The 24,945-nt window shown below is 39.9% G+C and overlaps 1 protein-coding gene across 7 annotated transcripts in view; it reads left to right on the top strand.

The window, feature by feature from the left end:
- The window catches only part of TRPM3 (transient receptor potential cation channel subfamily M member 3), a 919,507-nt gene that overhangs the window by 370,454 nt on the left and 524,108 nt on the right, over nt 1–24,945 (top strand). For 4 of the 7 annotated variants that reach the window (XM_032427585.1, XM_032427583.1, XM_032427582.1 and 1 more), the window contains exon 1: nt 22,739–23,324. The exons of 1 other annotated variant lie outside the window; for it this stretch is intronic. In XM_032427585.1, the coding sequence (XP_032283476.1) occupies nt 23,148–23,324 (177 nt within the window). In that variant the 5' untranslated portion in view covers nt 22,739–23,147. Of the gene's footprint in view, nt 1–22,738; nt 23,325–24,945 lie in introns of those variants that run through there. 2 more of the 7 variants (XM_032427589.1, XM_032427588.1) reach the window with 1 other exon arrangement.

Below are 24,945 nucleotides of genomic sequence, written 5' to 3'. Positions count from 1 at the left end.
AATAGCAGCTACCTTAGTATCAGAGTACATCAGATTGGCCTCCATATGTCTTCATAAAGAACCATGCTATTAGGCAGACTTTTTCTTCCGAATTTTTTGTTAGACTTGATGCACTGAGAAATATAATCTGGCATCAGGGGAGGAATGAAAATGTTTAATTTTATACTTTAGCATCCTCTTAATTTTCATGTTTTATTCCAATTAGTTTATAAGAGTTTCCTTTTTTAAAAGACATTTTTAGATACTATTGGAAAACTTTAATCTGAAATTTAAATTATATATATATATATGTATATATGCGCATATCTTTTTAGAGAGGGCAGGGGGAAGGGGCAGTGGGAGAAGGAGAGAGAGAATCTTAAGTAGGCTCCATGCCCAGCTCAGAACCTGATGCAGAGCTCGATCTCACAACCCTGAGATCCTGACCTGAGCCAAAATCAAGAGTCAGACATAACCAGCTGAGCCACCCAGGCGCCCCTAAATTCCATATTTTAAGACCTGTTTCTTTCAATGCTTCATTTTCTGTACATCACAACAGCAGTATGCTTTTCTTTTCCATTATACAAAAGAAAAATTAGGATTCTACATGACAATATAGACTTTGGAATGCCTGTTTTATCCATTCTTCATATTATCGATATTTTCTTTCCCAGAAATTCAGTTCTCCTGCAGGGCGCCTCCAGAATTCATCACTGTTGACTAGGGCTTTCAGCGGACTCTGAGTAAACACAATCTAACGGTGTGGTATTGGCTGCTTTCTCACTGACAGAATATTCCAGAATCCATTCTTAAAGTCTCATTTCTAAAGGGGCTTACACCTCTTACTGGAAAAAGAAAAGAGTTAGGAGAAGCCCTTGCCTGGATACATTGACTCTTTCTTCAACGGCAGTTTTCCGCTCGCGTCTATCAGCTCCAGGGAAGTGACTCTAGCCGACTTCCAAATGGAGTTCCATCTGCTAGCTTAGGTAGCATGCATATTTTCTCTTATGTTCCTATCCTCTGACTTCACCATAGTCTGAAGGGTATGTGACCCCTTGCCTCTTGTTCTTCGTTACAATTATGATAATAAATAGCTTTTCTAATTTCTCTAACAATACTCAAAACATTTCATACTTTGCGATTCGCCCTGAAGTTTTTTGTTGGACTATTTGCTAGTGGATATTTATGGAAACAAATCATTTTATCTTATTACAACATTTTTTTTTTTTAAAGATTTTATTTATTTATTTGACAGAGGAGTGGAAGAGTGGAGAAGCAGGCTTGCCACTGACCAGAGAGCCCGATGTGGGGCTCGATCCCAGGACCCTGGGATCATGACCTGAGCTGAAGGCAGACGGTTAATGACTGAGCCACCCAGGCGCCCCTTATTACAACATTTTAAATAATTTACATACTTCTGGTGGCATAGCTATTTGAAACTCAAAAATATAAACCTGAGTTGTCATGGATACATACATGCAGAAGCTTCATCAATTTATTACAAACTATTTTTAGCGTGTAATGTAGTTTAACCAAAAATACCGCTGTTTGATTGAGGTTCATTTTCTTTTTCACTAGGTTTATTTTATTAAGCATATTGTTGCTTAATTGTTTTGAATTTTTTTGTTGCCAAAGGGCACAGTTTAAACTGTGTGTCAAAAGGACTGATCAGCGGTCTGTGTTGACTTTTGCTGTTTTTCCTTTCTCCTCCTGATGTATCAAGTAGGGTTTATATATAACTCTCAGAATAATGCTTGTTATAATGTGTTAGACAAACCCACTAGGGAGCTCATAGAAATCTAATTGACCCAGAGGGGGGAAAAAGTGAAACCTTGGCTCCCCCTAAAAAAAAGTCCCCAAATCTCACTGTGTGCGCTGCCTATTTCAAGAGTACTGTAACAATTATTAAGAAGGGACTAGAAGCAAAAAACTAACTGAATTGACTGAAACCCAAGAAGGAAGGAGAAGAAATGCATGGAGGGGTAGCTGGAACCAGATCCAGGTCAGGGTGCCCATGAGCAGAGAGTTGGATGAAAGGATTTGGGAAAGGTAGTTTTGTTCTGTGCTGTGTGTGTGTGTGTGTGTGTGTAATAGGCCAAGATTGGGTAGAACTAAAATTAAGTAATCAGATGAGTCTTTTTAAAGTAATTTCCTTGGATAAAATATACTGCTGCCAGATACATAGACTCAATCCTGGGTAATAATAAATTGAAAAAGAAATGAAATTTAGAACTCTCTTAATAATTTTTTATATTTCTTCTTTTCCATGGGCATGGCCATAAAGTAAGGGATATTTTGTTGAAACATAGAGAAAACATGCATTTCAGAACTGACCAACATAAAAAGAAATAAAGTCATTTAGAATATGTTTAAAATGCAGCTCTGTTAACCAGTGTAATAGCTAAGGGGGCAAAGTTCTAACAGTGGAAAAATACACAACTGCTTTGAAGACTGTGTACTATTTCTATAAAGTAACAATCTGACAGTGCATGAAGAATGCATCTGCACATAAGCAGAAGAGACAACTTTAATATAAATTGCTAGACAAGCTTCTTTTTATAAGTTATCAGTGAAAAGTAAATTTGGGGATGTTACCTTTGTTAAAGTGACTATGCTCAAAATAGCTTGGTTGGTGGTTTTCTGATAATCTGATTTTAATAGTACAATTTAAACATTAGATCTGATCTCAGGTTAAATTATATATATCATATAGTTATTGTATATTATATAACATCAATAATATATAATTATATATTATAATTTAGTATTAATAAGTATAATTATATATATAATGTATAGAATACTGGAAAAGTCCTAAGCAGTACAGTGCTTTAAACGTATTAGGTAGACATCCAATATATGCTTGTTGGAGCTGCCACTGCTGAATGAACTTTAAACTTCTTGGCGCACCAGGTTTTCGATATTACGAATTTGATAGCAACATTAAAATGTCAGCATCACCTACTCAACTATTTAGATGTCCAAGTAGTTTAAGAATTGCAGATAGGGATAGCTATTTATTTGGCCCAAGCAACTATAGGAACTTCTGTAAGGTCTGATTCCTTAGAGAAATGAGTGAGGGGATGGCTTGGCAAAGGGTACAATTACACAGAAGAACCACAGGCTTATCCAACAACATTGGTCAAGTAGATGGAGGTGGACTACAAGGTAGAGATAGAACTTGGAGTTTAACAGGGAGATAGGTACACGATGTGACCATTCCTATAATGAAAGCAGGTGGTACAGCAGAGCTCAGGAGTCACGGAAGCTGTTCACAGATGACGTGACAGTTGAGCTAGTCCAGAGGATGGTCTTCTGGGTAGATATTGGGAAAGGGGCAGTGACCTGTGGTGTAGCGATCCATCAGGGACCACCCATATCCCTTCAGCGAACTTCAGTGCATACTGGCCCAACTTGAAACTGCTCCCATCTGCATCTCTGCTTGAGAACGTCCTCTAGCAGCTGGAGCCCTGCGTGGCAGGATGGACATGCTGTGAATAGCACCCTTCCCTCTCCGTAGCCCTCAACCAGTGACTGACAGGAGTTGGTGTACAAATCCTGTGCTTCCTTCAGCCTTTTGATGGGATCACTCTGGGGAGAAAGTTCTACTGTGGGTCCCAAAGCATCTGGTGATAGAAGCTCCAGGTGCTCATTGTGGTGACTTAGTAACATCCATTGTCTTTCCCTAACCAGCCTCAATTCCCACTTACCTTCCATTTGCTGGGGTAGCTACCAAACAAACTGCTTGCACTCACATTCTTGTTGCAAGGTTTGTTTGGGAGAAGAACCCAACCTCAGATATTTCAGAACAAGTGGCCACCACGTGCAGAGGCATTTTGGAGATATGCCCTGTCAAGAATTGACCCAGCTCAAGCCCCTGTCTTGAGAAACAGGAAACAGGAGGTCCAGAGAGACTGAGGCCTACTCCAGAGTCACAAACAGAGGATAGAGTATTCTGCCCTCTGGACTCCAAACTTAGTGTTATTGACTTAAGCATTCTCAACATTTAAAAAATTTTAATACAACAGAAGTAAAGATGAAGATAGAAACACTTTAGTTGTGATAAAAACCCTTTCCGCTCAGTTTTGAAGACATTCAGATATAAACTAGTGTTTTTGATGACATCCTTCATGGACAAGGAGCTTGGTTATATTACAGGCCAAGTGAATAGAATTCCAGGAACAATCGAAACAGAAGATGTTTGGTAACATGGTATTAGAGGGGCTATGGTGGAAGAAACTTCATTTCATGGGAAATCAAAAGGCCATTCCAAAGTAATTGGGATTTTGTAAGACAGCAACTATCCGAATTACAAACATGAGTGAAAGTGGTATGTAAAAAATGTTATCAACATATGCAATGTAATAAATTTATTGTAAGTGGTAGTAATACTATTAATTCCATTGTTTGAAGCCTCAGAGATATACTTCAAACATTGTCATGTTTTGCTACAGATCCAGACAATCAGATGCACATGTAACCTCATTAACTCAGAATATTATAGGTTTGTGTTTGAAAAGCCCCTATAACTTAATAGTGAATGGGGGAAAAGCATAACTTATAACAAAAAGATGAATTAAGAAAGATCTACTTTGAAATTATCAGTAAAAAAAAAAAATCAGAATCAGAAGTCAAAGGACAGTTACAGCCATCCCCAAATTAAAAACTAAATGTTCACCACTTGTTACAATCTTTTTGAACATTAAAATCCAGCTTCTATATGAATTTCAGTATTTTTGTGTATTTATATTAAATGTTCAAATGTTTGTAAGTTGTGCCAGGATATCAGAATCTCACTTAAGTAGGTGCTAGTTAGAAAGATTTCTGAAGTCAAGTGCATTTGATAATACTTTAGGAACATGCCAACAGTCTAGCCATCTTAGGGTTTTTGTGGAAATTTTAATTTTACATGTAAAGTTAAATATCACGTTCAATGTACTTGGTTTTGGTTCTTGTAAACATAAAAAGGTAAACCTAGGATATGCATAATCTCAGTATTTTAACATGAATGAACACATGACAAGTGAATTGAACATCAGGAGTTTTATCTGCCTACTTCTGAGGATAGAGACTATTAAATTTGCATGATACAGTCTACCTCAAGCACGCACCCTGTGAACCCCTCAGATATCCCCAGGCAGAGCCAGTTGCTTTATTCCTCTGCTAAAATCATAGCTTGTTTGTTTATATTGTGCTGGTCACTGTGATATATTTATGCATATATTAATTTATAAATTAATAGTATTTTTCTCTATAAGTACACTTATGACTCAACTGTTAAGCACTAGTCCTGTTTATCTTTGCCCTTGCTACTTATATCTCAAGGCCGGGCACATAGAAACTCAGCACATGTTTGGGTGGGTGGATGGATGGATGAAATGTTAATTTAGGGCAATCATTGAAAGTTATATGCCTCTTGGCTTGAAAGGTACCATGACATTAAAATCTTAACAGACATTATTTGAGGATGGGATAAAGGACCAAATGCGGTGAGTTGTCAGGATGCTGTATTAAGGAAGTGGGCGAGAGAAGAAGGGGTTGAATTGGAACAAATTAGGAAAATAAAGAAAGCAAGCAGAGTAGACTCTACTTTCAAATCCCGCACTATTTCATTCGTAAATGAAAGACAGCGTAGAGCAGATACTTAAAACACTGCTGACAAAGTGCTTGGGTTGCGACCATGTCTCTGCCACTTCCAACCTGTATGGCTTGGAGGAGGTTAGCTTTTCTCTCCTTCCGTCTCTTCATCCATAATTTGCTCCCTAGAGCTGTTTATACTGAAGCATCAAGCTGCAAGTAATAGAAACCCTGTTAAATAATAAAGGGATCTAGTTATCTCGTATAACTAGAAATGCTGGAGATAACAGATTCTCGGGGAGCTCAACAGCTCAGGACGTGAGGCCACTGGGTTACCAGGTCTGTCTGCCTTGGGGCCTCTCACTCAGGGTTTCAAGTTGATTGCTGCAGTTCCAGGCCTCCCTTCCTCAAATGACAGCATCCCAAAGGTAGGGAATAAGTGGAGGGGACAGTAAGTGGCTTGGTGAGGGGACTGCCAGAGAACTGGGTGCCTTTCTCGTTTTTCAGGAAGGGAAGTCTTTCCCCCAAGCCCCACATTCTTTCTTTCCCTTTTTGACCAGAACTGATGGGAAGGCAGGCTTAGAAAACAAGCATCTGAATCTTAGTTTTTCTAGCAGAAGGACAAGTAAGAAAGAGGTGGTGCGTGGCAGTTGGGGCGCCAGCCAAGAGGATGTGTCGCTGTTGTTACAAGGATTATTCCTGGTTCACGCCATGCCTGGCACAGATTTGGTACATATTTTCTAAGAGTTTATTCATTTGAGAGAGAGAGAGAGAGAGAGACCACACGAGTGCGAGGGGGAGAGGGAGAGAGAGAATCCCAAGCAGAGTCCACAGTGAGCCTGGAGCCCAACGTGGGGCTCAGTCCCGGAACCCTGAGATCATGACCTGAGCCGAAACTAACCTGTCAGATGCTTCACTGACTGTGCCACCTGGGCGCCCCCACCCAGGATAGCGCATCCTTGATATTCAGTATTACTGTGACTACCTTGGACGGCACTTAAGAGAAATATTCCAATTAAGTTAAGCTTTTCCATGGTAAAATAGGCTACTTCTTACCACTTAATTTTTTTTTAATAAATTATTTACAAACTCAGACACTGTTATTATCCTTTACATATTATCTCCATTCCTGCCTTTTCTTTGATCCCACTCCCACTCTGTTTTTGTGCAGATTCCAGCCAAGAGAAGGTGTTCATACCTGTTTTCAGAACTGAAATATAAACCGTGGTTTTTCTAAAATATCAGTTAAGATGAGTGGAAGTTTTTGTTTTAATTATTTTTAATATATCCTCAGGAATTAACGTGAATTTTACTTTAGAGCTTCACAACTTATAAAATTTTCATGGCAGAAAACCTCTTGGGATAAGTACCTTGCCACACGGCCATTTCTATGTGGCCTATTCAGCTAATGGGGAAAAATCTGATATGCTGTTGTCATCAATTTAATCTTGGAGGACGTCCCTTGTTTCAGTTACAACATGAGTTGTGGCGAGAGCAGACAGCATTTGGGGAAGATAAAATAGCATGTATTCAGGGAATTAAGAATACCTAGGAGTAAACAAACAAAATGCAAATCTGCAAAGGAGAGGAAAAAAAGCTAAAAAGTAATAAAATCTACAAGAAACCCCTTTGAACATACTAATCACAAGACTTTCTGTTATACAAGTTATATACTAGTGTAACTTGCCAAGTCGGGAGCCTTTGGGAACAATATTGTTCATGTTTGTAAGTGGAAAAACAAATCATGTTTTAAAAATAATTCTTTAAAAAATATTTTAATTATTTTAGAAAGACAAAGAGTACACACAGGTGCAAGTTCGGGAAGGGCAGAGGGAGAGAGAGAATCTTGAGCAGACTCCCTGCTGAGCATGAAGCCCAAGGTGGGGTTTGATCTCAGGACCCGAGATCACAACCTGGGCTGAAACAGAGTCGGCTGTTCAATTGATTGAGCCACTGAGGTTCCCCTAAAAATCAATTTCTGTGTTGCAGCAAGCAGAAATGTACATGACTTTGAAATATATGTCATTAATATACTGAAGGAGTCAGAGGACAAATTAGAGAAAAGAGAGACTCTAACTGGAGAAATCTTATGAATTCCACCTAATAAATAGTTGAAATATTAGGGAAAATGGGACTATAACCCAGACCTATTATTGTTTACTTATTATAATCTGGTTCATGTTTTAAAAGACCTTTATTGAGATACAATTTACATCGATAAAATTCACCAATTTGAAGTATACAATTCAGTGGTTCGTTCTAATATTTTTAAATAAACAGAAAACAAAGAATGGACAGAAAATGCTGATTTTGAATTAGAAACTCATATGAATACTGAAAAACCATTTGGATAACAAATTTTTCATTTAAAACCTGAAAGTAAGTTAAAAAAAAATTTATGCACTGCTTTGGTGTCTATGCCCTGAGTTTGAGCATCCTTAGTATTTGCACAGGATCCACCAGGAAACAGAAAAGCACCAGATGCCTGGGAGCAAGTAAAAACAGAGAGGGAAGGCTGGGTAGAGAAAGAAGTTAAGGAGACTTTGATGTGGAACCAGGTGTGTGAATTTGAGAAAGGAGGTTTTGTTGGCATGTTTCCTTTATGGTTTTTCTGATTCCTAATACAGTAGTCTCCCCACCCCCCACTCCCCCCTTAGCCACGATTTTGTTTTTTGCGGTTTCAGTTACTGTGGCTTGTGGTCATCTGCTGTCTGGCAGCAGATAATCCTCCTTCCAACATAGTGTCAGAAGGTCAACAGTAGTCTAATGTGACGTCACAGTGCCTACATTGTTCCCCTCACTTCATCTTATCACATAGGCATTTTGTTATCTTGTATCATCACAAGAAGGATGTGTAGAGTACATTTGATATTTTGAGAGAGACCACATTCACACAAAGTTGATTACAGTATATTGTTATAACTTTTCTGTTTTATTAGTGTTAATCTCTTACTGTGGCTAATTTATACATTAAATTTTATCGTAGGTATGTGTGTATAGGAACAAACATAGTAGGTGGGGTTCGGTACTATCCACAATTTCAGGCATCCATAGGGGGTCATACCTCCCACAGAGAACGGGGGGATTAGTTCCTCTTTCCAAAGTTCCATTGTCTATTTCTACTTGCAGAAGTTACTTAACCATGTATTTTAACTACTTAAATAATAGAAAAATGTTACTTTCCTAAAAGTAATAGTTGGAAAGTATTATCTAAGCCTGAAGCTTCCTTTTGGACATTTTGAAGAACTCTTGAATCTTTTGCATATGAGACCTTCAGTGACCTCTCAAAATAAGGAGCTGGTGAGGATTACAGCTCAAAGTCATGTGCTATTCCGTGTGGAAAATTAAAGAGAAATAAGGGAAGAGCCATCTTTTTTTCAAGAAGAAAAAAGATTAAAATAATTGGAATTGCTCAGCCATTTTACCTAAGTTTATTGACACCATTGCCAAATATATTGTGTATAATCCCACTAATGAAACTTCCAAACTCAGTTGTCATTTCTTCATGTTAGTTATGCTCAGACAAGCTTGTCCTAAGTATTTACTAAAGTATTTAAGGTAATCTGTTCGCTTGGTATTTATTAGACTCTTAGATTTTTATTTGATGTTCTTGGTACAGGGGAGAAGCTAGCTCAAACATAATAGATTTTTGTCTTAATCTTAAACCATGAAAATCATGACACTTAATCTTTATTTCTTTGAAGTAATATCCTTTTCTTGTCTCTTTTGTGTGAATTTCAATACTTTTTTTTATTAGTTTTAAGGAATAGTCACAACATAAATAATTTTGCATTATTAAGCTCATGCTTGGAGCATTAGGTTGGTCTCAACTCTAAGAAAATTTTACCATTGAGTCTAGAGGTTAAAGAAAAATATGTTGTCAACCACAAAAAAAAAAAAAAAAAAAAAAGAATTACTATTTGTTTTCCTTCCTTGAGTCATCCCCTACCATGATCCATTGGCTACACATCCTCCACTGTGATCCATTGTCTACACTAATCACACTTACTCCCAGGCTTTGGAACTTCCGGACTGCCCCCACCCCATCCCCTTTAATGATACAGTTCAAGCGTCTTAGTTGAAACTATCACCGTCTACCCCCAGCCTGTTCTTTTGCCATACAAAACTACTTCCTGTCTTCAAAAGGTACCATGGGCCCTCTTCCTTCCTTGCCTTTACCAAGGGCTGTTCTATCTAGAATTCTTTTCTCTGGCTAAATTGACAAAAATCTGTGCTCCCAGTAGTAGCTTAGAAATTACATGTCTTCCTGTACGCCATACTGTGAGACCACCCACGGGTACTCCCTCTCCTGTGCTCTTCAGCATTTTGTGCATCTCCTCATCTAGCCCTGGATTAAGGAGCAAAGCTAGGAGCACCTACCTGGTCCCTGTTGTATAATGGACATTTGAATGTCATTAGGCATACCATAATACTACTGGAAATGATCTAAGGAAGATGATAATATATTTATTAGAACTTCTCTCAAGGAGACTAAGGTATAGAGTTGGGAAAGACTGAAAAGTAAGTAGGGTTGAAGAGTAAAACTCCCCAGGAACTAGGTTCCAGGTGGATTATATTTTAATCTCTTTTATCCTCAGAAACTGGCATAGTGTTGGACACATAGCAGAGATTCAGAAGGAGTTGGTTGGATTAACCAATATGTCCAATTAGTGCAGTCAGTGTTAATTAAATCACCTTTAAACGTTGTCTTCATAAATGTGCAAAAATCTTAAATTCATGATCAATTTGTGAGTATGGCATCAAACAAATTCTAGGCCTAGAGAAATATGTTTATGTAATTCCTCAGCAAACAATAATATTTGTCTTCTATATTAATAGCTTTTGACACATGACTCTATTTCACTCTGAGAAAAATAAAGCATATCTAAAATTTGCTAATTTTTTTTTTTTTTTTGCCTGAAGATAACCATATGCTGAGGTATATCTGGTCCAGATGTTTCATAGCGTAAACTCCTGAAGGATGCAAAAGTCTCCATTTATATCTATGATTCCATTCCATGTGGCTTGAGAGATGAATTTAACCTCTTAGGCTGTCCTGTTATAGGTAAATATTAGACAATGGTAAATATTAGGTAAATATCTATGGTATATATTAGGCATTATTCACTTCTTCTTCTTAATAGATAATGCTAGAGATGCTTTATTTGTACTACCCTGAAAATGGATGGAAACAATCTAGGAAGGCATAAGTCTTAAAATCGGAAATGTTAGCTCTGGAAAGAACTCACCAGAGCATCAACATCACTCTTACTTTATACCATCCTCCTGAGGCCCAGAGGAGTGAGGTGCCGTGGTAAAGTTCACACTGCTACTTAGTGCTACACAGGAAGAAGAATCCAGCTGCCTTGGCCTCCATACTACTCCCATTCTGTGTAATCATGTCTCCATGGCTTCTGCCCTTCTCTCTGCCCTACCCCCTCGATGAACTAGAGATAACAGATGGCAGAATTTGTTGAAAGAGGGGAACCAGGGAGGTGAAGGGTGGCGGAGAATTTGCTGTCCAGTGTATGGACAAGCTGCCGACAGCAGATGACCTTCTGAGTCCAAAAATAAGGTTTGGCTCCAGATGAATGCTTGAGGAGTCACTTGTCATTCAAGGATGCTGAAGATTCTCCTAATAATTCCAGAATGTTGGGGTTTAGGTAAGTATGCTCTTAGGAGGTATATTTATGATGTGTTCCTTTTGTTGACTTACTCTTTGTCTGTTTGCTTCTTGCCCGTCTTTACTGTTGTGAGGGTTTAGTGTGTTTTCAAATTGGATTTTCCCCCAACTGGTTTGGGGCCAGGTTGACAGCTCTAAGAAACAGAAGTTCTCTATTTTCTGGCTACCAGTCCAAAGAGCTTAGTTCAAGCTATTGGCTCTGATCTTCCAAGTCTCCAGTGGCTTGGATTCCTTTATTCAGGGGCTGGCCAGTAAGATAGCATTCAATTCACTCATTGCTGCTTCCTGTACATTCTGTGGGAGAGATCACTGCCACTTTGAATGCTGCAGGATTGCATCTATCAGAGACGGAGATGACCGAGATTCCAAGGCAGTTGGATTCTTTACTCTATGGAGAGAGTGTTTGTGAGAAAGAAGAAGCCCTTAATAATATTTGAAAATACAAAGCAACAGGCCTCATTTAGAACAGATTGTAGATAGTATCATGGAACAGTAGATCCCTGTATTCACAGTTGCTGTTTAAGGAATTTTATCACACCATTTGGATGGGACTATAATAAAGAGAGTAAGAGAGGATTGCAGTTTGGTTAAGTATCAGCAAGGAAATTTTAGTCAAAATATTTAAAATACAATGAAAGAGAGGGAGAGAAATAGAGATAAGCACACACAAGCACATGCTTTCATAGGTAGTAGGCAAACTGATGAGGTCATGAAGGAAGGAGAATGGAGCAAAGATGGTGTTGAGAGCCCTGACCACAGAACAGCTATGAGAATATATAAATGGGTGTTGATCTGAGTGTGAGTCGGCAATGGCCTTCCTTTAGTATAGCAACTATAGTGGGAGATACAAAGGAAATGATTGCTAGGTTAGAATGTATAAATGTTCAAAATTTCTTCTAACTAACAAAATAGACAAATGGAAAATTGTAAAAATACTAGCAACTCCTATGACTGTGAATTAATACCCTTAGTATAAAAGAGCGGTTATGAATTCATAAGAAAAATAAAAAGCTAATACAAGAAGAAGGGCTTTACTAGAAGAATTACAAATGGCCACCGGAAAAATGGAGCTTTGTAAGTTACCAAATCAGTGCACGATGTTTCTTTTTCTGTGATCAACTTGGCCAAAAGTTAATTTAAATTAATGATATGACTAGTTTTTTCAATGATTTAGTAATAGAGACTATATTTTATATATTGCTGAGGAGCATGTAAAATGGTACATTTCTGGATAGCAGTTTGGAAGTACCTATCAAGAGCCTGAAAAAATATTCATAACTTACGAGCCAATTATCCTTCATCCTAAGTTGTATCTTAAGGAAATAATCAGAGCTGTGCACAAAAATGTATGATCAAGTATATTCATAATAGCATTATTTATAACAATAAAAATGGAAACAGGTGGATTATCTTGCAGTGAATAACACACAGAATTCCATATAATCAGAATATTCAATAACATGAAGATTATTTCATGATATCATAATCTTATTAAGCTGTAGGTAAAGCATGATTCCTAAAATATCTGATGGAATTTCCAATAATCTCATCAATGGTTATTTATGAGTAATGGAATTAAAGGTAATTTTTATTTCTTTATACTTGTATGAATTGAAAAATTTTCTATATTCAAAAGTTCTTTCACAATCAGAAAAAAAAAAAACAGTAAAAGTTTTCCCCAGCCTTCTTATGTACAGAAAATCCACAAATTTTGACTGTATAGTTGGATACATTGCAGGAATTACATTACAGTTGAGTAACTGCCATTGCTTTCAAGATAGAAAACATTTCCATCACCCTTAAAAGTTCCTCATGTCATGAATGACAGCAGTCAGTTCCATCCCCCCAAATAATTCCTGACAGCCACCGCTCTGCTTTCTGTCACTGTTGTTCTGTCTTCTCCAGAACTTCCATATGATTTTAAGATTGATCCATGCTGCTGTATTTTGTTCTAAAGAATATATTCTGCAAGAATACTCATTGTGTGGTTCATTCCAAAAATTAACCCTGGGATGAAGAGGCAGGCCATGGGCATAATGAGGAGAACAATATTACTGAGTCTGGAGATCTTAGACAAGTCATTATTTTCTGATTCTTAGTTTGCTCATCTGTACAAAGTGAGGTTAACAGTAACACTTTCCTTACCCATACTTCAGCATCGTGATGGGTAACAAATCAGAATATGCTTATTAAACCACTTTGTGAGGCATGAGCATCAGTTTCTGGTTTTATTGTCATTATGAGTCTAATTAAAGTTGTGGATGTGTAGGTCGGTCTTCCTATCCTTGAAAAGGAGATTTGTCTCCGTGATTTCTGACATTAGGTTAAGCCCTTAATGAATTGCCATCAGGGAGATTGCTGAGAAATGGGCCAGATGTTTGAGAACACTTCACCACAGGGGGTAATTGATAGAATTCTCTAGCATGAGTTATTTTCAGATCCAAGTTCTGATATCCATACTTTTTTCTTCTTTTGCTTTCTTTTCCAAATCCCTCTGTGTTGAGAGCATTGTTTCTACTAGTAGGTTAGAGTGTAAGAACATCCTCCTCCTTTTGTGAATCTTTTGTTACCTAATAAGCAATTCTTTGACTTTTCAAGGCAATGGAGTTAAGATTTGGGGGAACAAAAAGACATTGAAAAACCAGGAAGAGTTCAAACCGGTTTGCAGACAAGCACGAGACACTAGGAAGTAGCTTTAAATGACTTGCAAGAAAGGATACAACAAACATGTCTGGGTCATTCGTGCCTAATTTATTTATTCATTATTTGTTCAACCAACCAAATTTTGGTTGTTTCCATCATGTTCTAGATATTCTGTAGACCTGAGATACAGTTGATAATTGCCTTAATGGAAATTATATTCACGTAGGAGAGGAAGACCAAAAATAAACCAACCAACCAATTAAATCGTTACAAGTTCTGATGAGTTCAAGAGCTGCAACAGGGATGCCCTAACTCCATAGGGAGAATTGGATGGTTTTATTTATGAGAGTGACTTGATAGGTTTTAATCCTGGATGTTTTCATAAAACAGAACTGATCATTCTCGCATCTGTTGCCAGCAGTTTATTTGCAAAGAATTTAATTAAAATGCAAGGAAAAAATACATTAAAGTTTTATTTAGCGATTATTTCCTAAGACAATAATTTATCAAGATTTTCCCTTCGGGATAATGCCAGGTACTATAGAACACTGTAGTCTTCCCTCTGTTAATCTGTCCACTTTTTAATGGGGAAGGCTCCCCGCCTGGGGTTCCCAATTCAGTGAGCCAGATACCCAATGCCAGCACATGTATCATTTAGGCTCCTGTGGGTGGTTTTGGCTGGATTTAAAATAATAGCAGTCAGAATCTGATTTATTAGCCAATTTGAGGAGTTATTTTAAATCAAATTCTTTGGTACCTTCATTTTCTAACAGCAGCTTCAGGTCAGTAGTAGAGTTTTGATAATTTTCTCCCCAGATGTTTTGCATATTTCATGGAAGGGTCACATAACCTTGAAGAATCATCCTAATTTTTTATATGTTACACAGATACCTTTGGTATTTACTTACCATGATGGTTACCGCGTTTTCTGGCCAAGTGCATCTTCTGTGTGATTGCAACCTCCTATTGCCCTAATAAATATTTGAGAATATGGTCTTTCAGTCATGAAGAATGATAGATCGTGGTTTTATTAGATATCTAACTAAAGTATCTGAAACTAAGTTGCCTTAAAAATAGATTTTATTTTTCATTGATATATTCTAAGACAGTATACAATATATCAAGAGTTTATATTTGAATTAAAACCATAGCTTTGGAACTTCCTGCATGAACTTGGGCAAGTATTTAAACTTTCTGTGTCTCCGTTTCCTCATCTAGAAAATGCAGGTGGGTATAAAAGTAGGATAGTAGTGAGAATTAAATGAGTTCGCATGTATAAAGAATTTAACTCATTTGCGAGAATCATGTGAGTCCTTCAGGAACATTCATTTTTCCACTTATTAAATACGGTGTCCCAGGCATTGGTGTTATATATTGGCATACTAAATGAGGAAGGATAAATCTTTGTCTCAGCAAGAGGCCTGAGCTTCTGGCCCAGGGCAGGCTGCCCCAGCCAGATGGAAGTAGAGAGTAGGGGAGTGTGGAAACTCAGAGCCATGGGGAGACCCTTGGTTCTTCTGTGCTCTGCAGGATTTTGATATTAAGGTTAGATGCATTGAGTTGCTTTTTCTCTTTTCAGATTGTGTTAGTGATCAAATACTACCTTGCTTTTGTAAAGCCACAGGAAACTTGTGGAAGTCTTTGTTCTTTCTTTTTTTAAAAATTTTTTAATGGGAAGCAGCACATGGTAGTGGGTAGGGAGCAGATTATACAATCAGATGCACACAGAGTACAAAATCATAGACCTGGATTCAAGTCCATTTACCAGCTGTGTGACCTGCAAGTTTCTTAACCTCTTTGAGTCTATGGTTCCCTGAGAGTATTACCTCATCTATTACCCATACTAAGAATATGAAGATCATAATGCTGCAAAAGTTGTCTGCAAACAAAATAGGTTTGTGGCAAGAACTAAAAGAGCTATGCCTTTAGAAAGCTTAGCACAGGGGCACCTGGGTGGCTCAGTCATTAAGCGTCTGCCTTGGGCTCAGGTCATGATCCTGGGATCGGGCCCCGCATCGGGCTCCCTGCTCCACGGGAAGCCTGCTTCTCCCTCTCCCACTTCCCCTGCTTGTGTTCCCTCTCTCACTATGTCTCTCTCTGTCAAATAAATAAATAAAATCTTTTTTTTTTTTTTTAAAGAAAGCTTAGCACATTTAGCACATGGTATGCGTTCAGTTACTAATCATCATCATACCATTGTTGTAATTAGTCATTATGTTTCTTTTAAGATAAAGATTCATGAAGGTTATTTGAATTGCCCAGTGACATAACATGGATTCAAACCCAGTTCTTCCTGATTTCAAAATGCATGTTGTTTGCATTGATGTCGTGCCGCCTCATGAGAGAAACAAAACAAAAACTAGACCAACCTCTCCGAAAAACTAAAGTCATCTAATTCCTGCCGCTACTATTAGTCAAAAGAAAAAGAACAGCTCACCCAGTTGTTAAAAATGATATTGGAGTAAACATTAACAGTCATACATTTTATGGAAGGATGATCAAAATAGATGGCAAGTACGGTTTCCTTAGCTTTCTTCATTAATATTCTCTACCGTGCAGAGCTACCACTCTGAGGATTTTCCAAATCCCAGCATGTTTCTGTTTCCCAGGTGAGTGTACCTTATGGTTCAACCCAGTGCGAGCCATTTATTTCAGAAGCCCAGATGCAGGGGCGCCTGGGTGGCTCAGATGGTTAAGCGTCTGCCTTCGGCTCAGGTCACAATCCCAGCATCCTGGGATCAAGCCCCACATGGGGCTCCCTGCTTGGTGGGGAGCCTGCTTCTCCCTCTCCCTCTAACATTCCCCCCGCTTTTGCTCTCTTGCTCTCTCTGTCAAATAAATAAATAAAATCTTAAAAAAAAAAAAAGCCCAGATGCAGAAAGGGGTGTGTGGCTGGGGCAGGCTCTTGGCTCTCATGGGTGAGAGTCAGATGGTGTCTGAGAAAGGTATATGTGAGGCTTAAGTTTGAACTTGTGTCTTGAGCATCCATTGACCAAAAGATCTGTCTTACGCTCCTGTCCCATGAGTAGTGAAATGCTGAGCTTCCCTCTAACTTACACGGTTTATTCAAACAGTAACTGGAGACTCAAGGCTTAAAATCCTTTTCCCAAAAGGTTCATGAGTTCCTTACCAAGTTGGTCAGATTCTTGGTTTCATAATGCAAAGTTATCTAAAATATCTATATTCCGTGCATGTATATATATACGCGCGCGTGTGTGTGTGTGTGTGTGTGTGTGAGAGAGAGAGAGAGAGAGAGAGAGAAAGAGAGAGGTCTGGGCTCACAGTAGAGAACATCTACGCTAATGAATAGCATTGCAGATATTAGAAGAAGCATATATTAAGTGGTTTAGAAATGCATCTCTCAAATTCTTATATTTTTAACAAGCCTCTATGGACTCATTAAAATTTCAGAATCCTACAAAAAATTATCCCCTTTGTAAATGGAAGTTTTAGATTTTCAAAGCTTGAATGAGGATGTATTTTAGCTTTTGGCCTTTGAATATTTGTTATACATTTTACGTGTGTCTGTGTGTGTATGTGTAGGCTTTCTATTTTTGGTGAGACAGAAGCTGCTTATATGCCTTAGGGTTTTCCAAAGTGAAACATTTTTATATTAAAGTTTTGTACTCTTTTAATGGAATATATGATCCCTTCAGCTGCAGAGAGGAGAGCCATAGGCAAAGCTCCATGTGCTTTTCCTCTCGTGTTCTTTGCAGCTTATCTTCTTCCTGAAGGAAGCAAAGGAGGGCATGGAGATGTTGTGTTTTTGCTTTGGTTGTCCTAGAGCAGTGGCTTGGGGGAAAGACAGTACATAGGACTTCATATTGGTAGTTTCAATTGCTAATACTTTTTGAACTTTAACCATGCACTAGTTTCTCTTTAAGGGCTCTGTGCATCTTAGCTAATCAGCTTCGCAGTATTCCTCTGACCTAGGGAGTATAATTATCCCCAGTTCGCAGATGAAGAAACTAAAGCATGGTGAGCTTAAGAAACTGCTCAAAGCGACATGTACATGGTAAAGGGCATTCAGATCCAGGCCACTGGACGTATGGCTTGGGCTCTTAAGCGCTAGGCCCGTGGTGTCAATGGAAGAAATAACCATCATCATCGTAACCGTAACTCCATTTAAATGTATGTTTACCCTATAAGCATTGTGCTAATTGTTTTTTATTTTGATGAAGACCTCAAGGGGGGAGCTATTGTAGACCCCATTTTACCACGTAGAAAACAAGGCTGAGTGGTTGTGTAACTGGCCCAGAACCAGACAGCTAGTGAGAGGGGGGACTTGAGCTTGAAATGAGTCTGTCTGACTTCAAAGTGGGCGGGTAAAGATACGGAGGAGGAAGCACAGATGGTCCAGTCTCTACCCACGACTTGATATGAGCATGGGCTTCTCCTTGGCCAGGGCTACCACAACCTCCCTGATGAGTCGGGGTCAAAAAAGTAAATTACACACAACATTGCAGGCGTTGGGTACCACGGAGGCCACTTTGCAACAGAGCTTCTGTTTGGCCACACTCACTTCGGAGATTGGGGGAAGAGTCCGTGTGTGTCTGTGTGTGTATCCGCTGTTACTTAAAGCTCTCAGAAGGACCATTATGAGAAGTAATCGAAGGCATTTAAGAGGATTAGACACTACGATATGGAAAGTACCTTTATAACGTAATGTAGACAATGACCCTAAGAGAGTTTCTTAGTGACTGCACTCCAGCATGTCCGAGATGTCCATGTGGAGAGGAGGTTTCAGGGGAGCTTGTCCATTTGTACATTTGGAGAGCCATTCTCTGGAAGACTTGCCTTGGAAGTTACTCGGGGTGGGGGGGGCACTTCCTGTCAGCTAGAGCTGTCCAACCATGGAATGGGCTGCTTCAGAGCCTCACCCACTCCCCATCACTGCAGGTGCCCGTGCGGAGGGTGGACAGCAGGCAGGGAAGTGGGGAGAGATCCCGGTACTGGGGGCAGGGTAGGGGGGGAACAGAGAAGGAAACTGTTCTGATTCTGAGATCTCGTCCTTTTACACAAAATAAATGCCCTTGAAGCTATAAATGCGAGCCATTTATTTTAATAGATTTTAGTGTACTTTAGAATCTATTACCTATAAAAGATGCCAAGAAGAAAAATACCTTCAGTAGAAAAAAAGTTATTTCATCTATTGGAAGAACATACATTTGGAAGTAAGTTAAGGACTCTTGAGTATCAACGGAATCTATAAAGAGATTTGCTATTCTGGAAAATATTGTAGAAGCATCTAGAAATTCCTAACAATATTATAGCTGTATTTGAGTGTACTTAAAGGGAAGAAATGGGAAAAGCATGTGTTGTTTTTTTTTATAAGAATGTTAAATTGCCGGAGTTGACAACATGAATGATTTTCTGATAAAAATGGTGAACTATCAAATGCAACAAAGCTAATAGCTGAGGCCAGTCGGAAAGCAAGCAGGAAGTTAATATTGAGGTTACAGAATATTGTGGCAAATGGAGTTATCTGCAAAGGTTTGACCGTTAGGCTTCTTCCTACATTTCCCTTGGATGCTTGCATGTTACTTTTCTGCACTTGTCTACGTTAGTTCACTGTTAGAGCCTGAAAATAGCTGCTCAATTAATGTCCAGATAACTATGAATTTCAGTGTTGTACTGTGAAAAATTGGAGTTTTTTTGTTTTGTTTTGTCTTTGAGCATTGGGTATAGGAGGCTTTGGAACACTGAACTGCCCGGGTCCTTTCCTTTCTGTTGTCTCAGATCATGGGTCAGGTCCCTTTATATTTAAAGGGTGTAAAGGAAGATAGTGTGCAAAGTGGTACCTTGAGGGTGCCGTGAGTTTTTTTTTTTTTTTTAAAGAGAAGGAACTTGGTTTTCAAAAGGAAGGGATGCAGAATGTCTGTACTGTGGCTCATTGTCAACCATGAGACAGCTCAAATCTTACCATGATTCTTAAATTTAGCATCATTTACATAGGAAATAAAATGCAGAGATGATCACTGGGAAGTGGGCTTATGTAGCATGAAAGAGAATTAGTTTGTGCAAAGGCAGACTTCAGAGTGCAGAGATTTGCTATGTTGGGTTTACTATTTGTTAGGATCCTGAAAGCTAATGTGGTCACATCAGATTTTTAAGCCTGCTAGAATTTCTTCTGTACATTTGTAAACATCCACATTCATAAAATTGGTACACAAGCATTTTGGATTTCTGAGACTCTAACATCCAGTGCTGGACTTGCTCCTCTCAGCTCTTCCCTCATTAGACTTCTCTCTCCAACCCGGGAGAAGGTATCATTCCATGTGAAAATTTAGTTTCTTGAAGGGGGCCTGATCCTGAAAACCCGGCTTTGAGATGTTTTGATAGCAGACCATTCTGGCCCAAACTACTCCAATGATGGAAGAAAACCCTCCTCTCTCGCACTGCCTTCCCTCTTTGATTTATACCTCTCTTGCGGTGTAGTCTCCAAAGCAATTCTCCAGAGGTTCTGTGCTTCTCTCTAATTGCCATTAGAGAGAGCTGAGAGTCCTCCTCCTTTGCTGTTCTGCAGGGTTCCTAACTATTCTCTTTGACTAAAGTTATTCGCTAAAAATTAAAGGGGCTAGGAGGATCAAAGGCTGTGTGTTTTCAGAATGATGCTGGCATTTGTGTGGGGGTCCTTTAACAGTTTGGAACAGTGAGGGGGCAAGGGGAGAGGCAACTGCGTGTTTCAGCATTTTCTTGGGGCGGACTTCTCACAACTACAAGGGAACCACCGTGTGGCATTTAATAGCTCAGAGAGCCTGGAGCCTTGGAGCTTCACTAAAGGCAACATCTTGCATTCTGCCAAACGCCACCCTGCAGTGTAGCATGAGGAAACCCATACTGACCCCATAGGCTCCCACCTTCCTCTTTACCCCATTTGTGAAACTCACGGTTAACTCATGGGAAACAGCCAGGTTTAATCTGCCTTGCTCAGCTTCATTATCTGGTCCTAGAAGTGCACACACTGGTGCACACTTAATGGAAATGATCAGCGGGCTCCTACCTCAACATCAACACAAGCTGCCTAGAAGATCAATCATGGTGGAAGGGACTCAGTCTGTGCCGGGCGCTGTTCTGAGTACTTGGCTGATAGCCGCTCATTCAGTCCTCAGAATAACCTCAGGTGTGCGGTTTTGTTTGTATCTCGGTTTACACATGAAGACTCTAAAGCCCAGAGTAGGTGAGCAGATTGCCCAAGGCCAGGGTCAGAATTAGAACTGGAACCATGCAGCCTGATTCTAGAATTTATGTTGCTTACTATTGCATCAACATCACAGCAAAGCAATGATCTGGAAGAAATGTGGAGCATTTCTTCTTCAAGGGCTTTTAGCTCAGCTCTTGTATAGTTGAATCACCAGAAAACTGAGGCACTGGCTTTATTGCTGGGTTCCCATAATTATGAAAGATAGAAGAGAACACTTGTCTTTGTAGTCTAATAGACTGTTTTCCATCTAAATTCTGGTTTTACTAGTTATGTATTTTAGGCCTGTTACTAATTTCTCAAGTCCTTTGAAGTGGGGATATGACCATAGCATCTACTTGATAGGGTGCTGTTGACAGGAACTTTGGTAATGCATTCAGAGTGCTGACCACAATGCGTGTGAGCTGTTATTATTTCAAAGCTATCCTTAATCTTTTGTGGAAATAGAATGGTGGCAGAAAATGAACCAACTGTGTGGGGGAATCTTTTAAAGTGAAATTGTTGAGTAGAAGAGACTCAGACACTGAATTTTTTACAAGGCAAGTCAGTGGTCTGGATTCCACCAATAGATGAGATTTTCTGCAAGTGCCCTTAGCTCCCTAACACAGGACCGTCGTGAGGGAAATAGTGTTGTAATGCAGTGTGTCAGGTATTTATTACACTCCAGGGAGGATTCAAGTTGTCCCCAAATCTGAATTACAGCAGGGTCCCAGTGTGTCACATCTGCTCTCCCCTCTCTCGATTCTGCTTTGGAATGCGTAAGCTGTGGGGCTAGGATTTACTAATCTCCTCGAGGTCATTAGAAATGGAAAATCAGAGTAGTTATGGGGAGGGACTTAGGAAAAATCTGGAAGATGGCAATGCTATAAGGATGTGGGGATTCTCCTGGGCAGCCAAGGGTCAACTACACCCACCAAGGTCTGATGCCTGGTGGGGGGCGGGGAGGGCGGGAGTTCACACTGGGTTGTGACTTGACCTTCCTCTTGCCAACACCAGAACTTCACCACTTTAAGTGAAATTATCCAGTTTCTACCTTCAGATGGAAAGTTCTCCTTTATTCTCTCTTTCACCACAGGTGCCGGAATCATGCTAACTCAGCCACTCTCTCTCTCACTCTTAAAGCTGTCCTTAGAAAATGATGGGGGTGGGTATCCCCACTTGAGGAAACTCGATCTTTAATGGAAAGCATCCTATGTGGCACCTTGAGGGTTAAATTTCTGTTGCAGAGAAAGAGTATCAAGTGGCTTTCCAGGGAGATATAAGCCCCAGTTTAGAAACTGCCATTTCTAAAAGGTAAGCCCAACATAACGTTAGTTTGCACTGCTTTCTATGAAAGGAATAACTCGCCGCTCCCAGCGGCTGTGTGTTAGTTCGCTTCTCTCTGTCAGTCCGCCTATCCGTCATCTATATAATGTCTATACCAGGGTGAGGACCTTCTATCACATTTAATAAAAATCCCGGAACACGACAGAGATCCCTTTGACTGTAGATCCATTTTACAACAGCTCTCCATTTATTATGTCACATAAATCAAAAGGCGAGTGTTTATCTTATCATTTGGAGGCATCCTTTCTCCCTCTGTGTCCTAGCCCCTCCCCTTGTGCCAGTTTCCAGCCCCTCAAAGATGCTTTGTGCAAGAAAGTGCAAGTTGCTCGTTCTGGCTTTATTGATTTTTCCCTCTTGCTCCCCTCCTGGCTCCCCCCCTCCCCAAAGCAAGCGAGAACAGAGCAAATGGCCCGGGTGCTCCCCCAGTGCCTGACTTGCGTTCCCTGGGAGGAGAGCCGGAGAGGGAGCGCGCATTCGGAGCAGGCTGCTCTGACTGCGACCACAGGCTGGTTCGTGCAGGCTGTCCTTCTCCCTCAAAACCGTGCATCCCCTCCCCGAAGCAGCCGGCACTGTGCCTCCATTCAGCCACGTTTGGTATGCATGAGCACGGCTGCAGGGAGAGGGGAGGTGGCTTTCTTAAGAAGGTTCAGTGGCTCAGGCAACGCCACTTGACTAATCTCCCAAGTTCCAGGAAGCCTCTGCCGTGATGGAATTTGCAGGTGTGGAGATGACCATGGGATGCCAAGGCAGTGGGGGACCGTTTATTTTCTAGGCATTGCTCAGGTTTGCAGTTTTTGGTTTTCCCGGTGGAATTTGGAAGGGGTCATGAATCAAACTGATGCTCCTCGTCCCCTAAACTGGACCATCCGGAAGCTGTGCCACGCAGCCTTTCTCCCATCTGTCAGACTTCTTAAGGTACTGTAACTTGCTGCTTTGAATGGCTCTGATTGTGCTTTTCAGGTCTAAATACCCAACTTCGCACTTGGGCTGGGACACACCTTTTGAGGAGCACAAACGCTTACGGTGCTGGCTCCGTCGCCCAAGGCTGGGAGAGGATCTCAGCGGTCCATCACCACCCCATGGTGTCAGGGAGGAGAGATGGTCTGAGCCACATTTGAGAATGAGATTATGGTGGCAAAGAATGGGCTGCCTGAGTGCTCGCTCCCCTCAGCCCCCCGCCCTAAACATCCCTAAAATAGAATTAATTAAATTCTTTGGGAGGGTGGGAACCGTAGTGGGAGTGAAATCTCTTACTCCTGGGTGTTTGGTTCTTTGGGTTTTTTTTTTTTCCCCCTCCCTGGGGAAGCCCTTCGACCCACTTTCCCTTTAAATGGAACCTGAGAGAACAAAGGATTCTCCTCACTATTTTAAAAGCCTTGTGTCCTTAGGTGGTCACTCAGGTAAAGACAAAGAATGAATCTCATCAGATTGTGACTTCTTTGGTGTCCTTGTTTTTAGAAAGACATGATAATTTTAGTCTCCTAAGTGAAGCCAGTAGTGGGAAAGTGTTGTTAAATATATATTGAACGTATGCCTTGAGCTCCGGCTCTGAGTTACACAAAAGAATGGTACTACACCTGAGCTTAGAATTGTCACCTTGTGTTTGCAGCACTCCTCTTTCTAGAAGCAAATACATTAAAGATACTGAAAAAGTCCCCACAACTCCATAATAATTCACCTTCATCATCTGTCTAATGGGGAAGAAAATAGATATAAAATTTAAAAGGTGCAGAAAACAAGTATTTTTTTCCTAGAAAAGAGAATGTGCTAACACTTTTTTGGGAAAAGTACGTATCTCTGGATGTCCCACATCCATGTGAAGTTAAAAAGGCAAAGCAAAGTTCTTTATTCTCTTTTCCATATTAATATGATACTGTGATTTAATGACCACTGGATATTGAGCCTAATTGACCATAGTGAAGGATTAAAGAATTAGTCCTGAATAAATGACACTTGCAGCATTTTTTTTTTTTTTTTTCTGAGGCTCTGGTTTGGTTGGTTTAAGTTTGATGTGGACAATTAGTTGCACAGCTAGGTGGCTCCTCACAAGAGAGCATTACCCAGTATCTGAGTTTTCCTTATCCTGTTCAACTAAAACCCCATGTTAACTTTGACAAAGGCTGCCCCATGTCCTGTTCAAACCCCCATCATATTGTTGTCATGGCGATGGTTTGCTTCCCTAAGAGAGTATTGAGGAGGAAAAGCCAATTTGGGAATAAGGAGTGGGAGAGAAGTGTCCTTGGATAGAAGTGTTTTCGCTGTATAGGAACAACGTGTGTGATAGGGCATGAGAAAGAATGGGGCCAGGGAACGAAACAAATGAATGTAAATTTTCCTCTAGCATCACTATTGAATCAAGGGTCTGGGGCAAAGGATGTCTTGGCAAATCTAACGAGGACTGAGAAAATTGACTCTAGCAATCCCATGTGCAATGAGAACCATTTTTCACTTAAAGTCATTCATTGCCCCTACCCCCCAAATAAGCCTTTTTAACTGACATAATGACGTTCTTAACAGGTATGTGCATAGCACTCTC

Source organism: Phoca vitulina, unplaced genomic scaffold, assembly GCF_004348235.1.
Source record: "Phoca vitulina isolate PV1807 unplaced genomic scaffold, GSC_HSeal_1.0 scaffold37, whole genome shotgun sequence".
Classification (NCBI taxonomy): Eukaryota; Metazoa; Chordata; class Mammalia; order Carnivora; family Phocidae; genus Phoca; species Phoca vitulina.
Note: the sequence above shows the minus strand (reverse complement) of the source record. Positions and strands in the feature narration are given on the sequence as shown.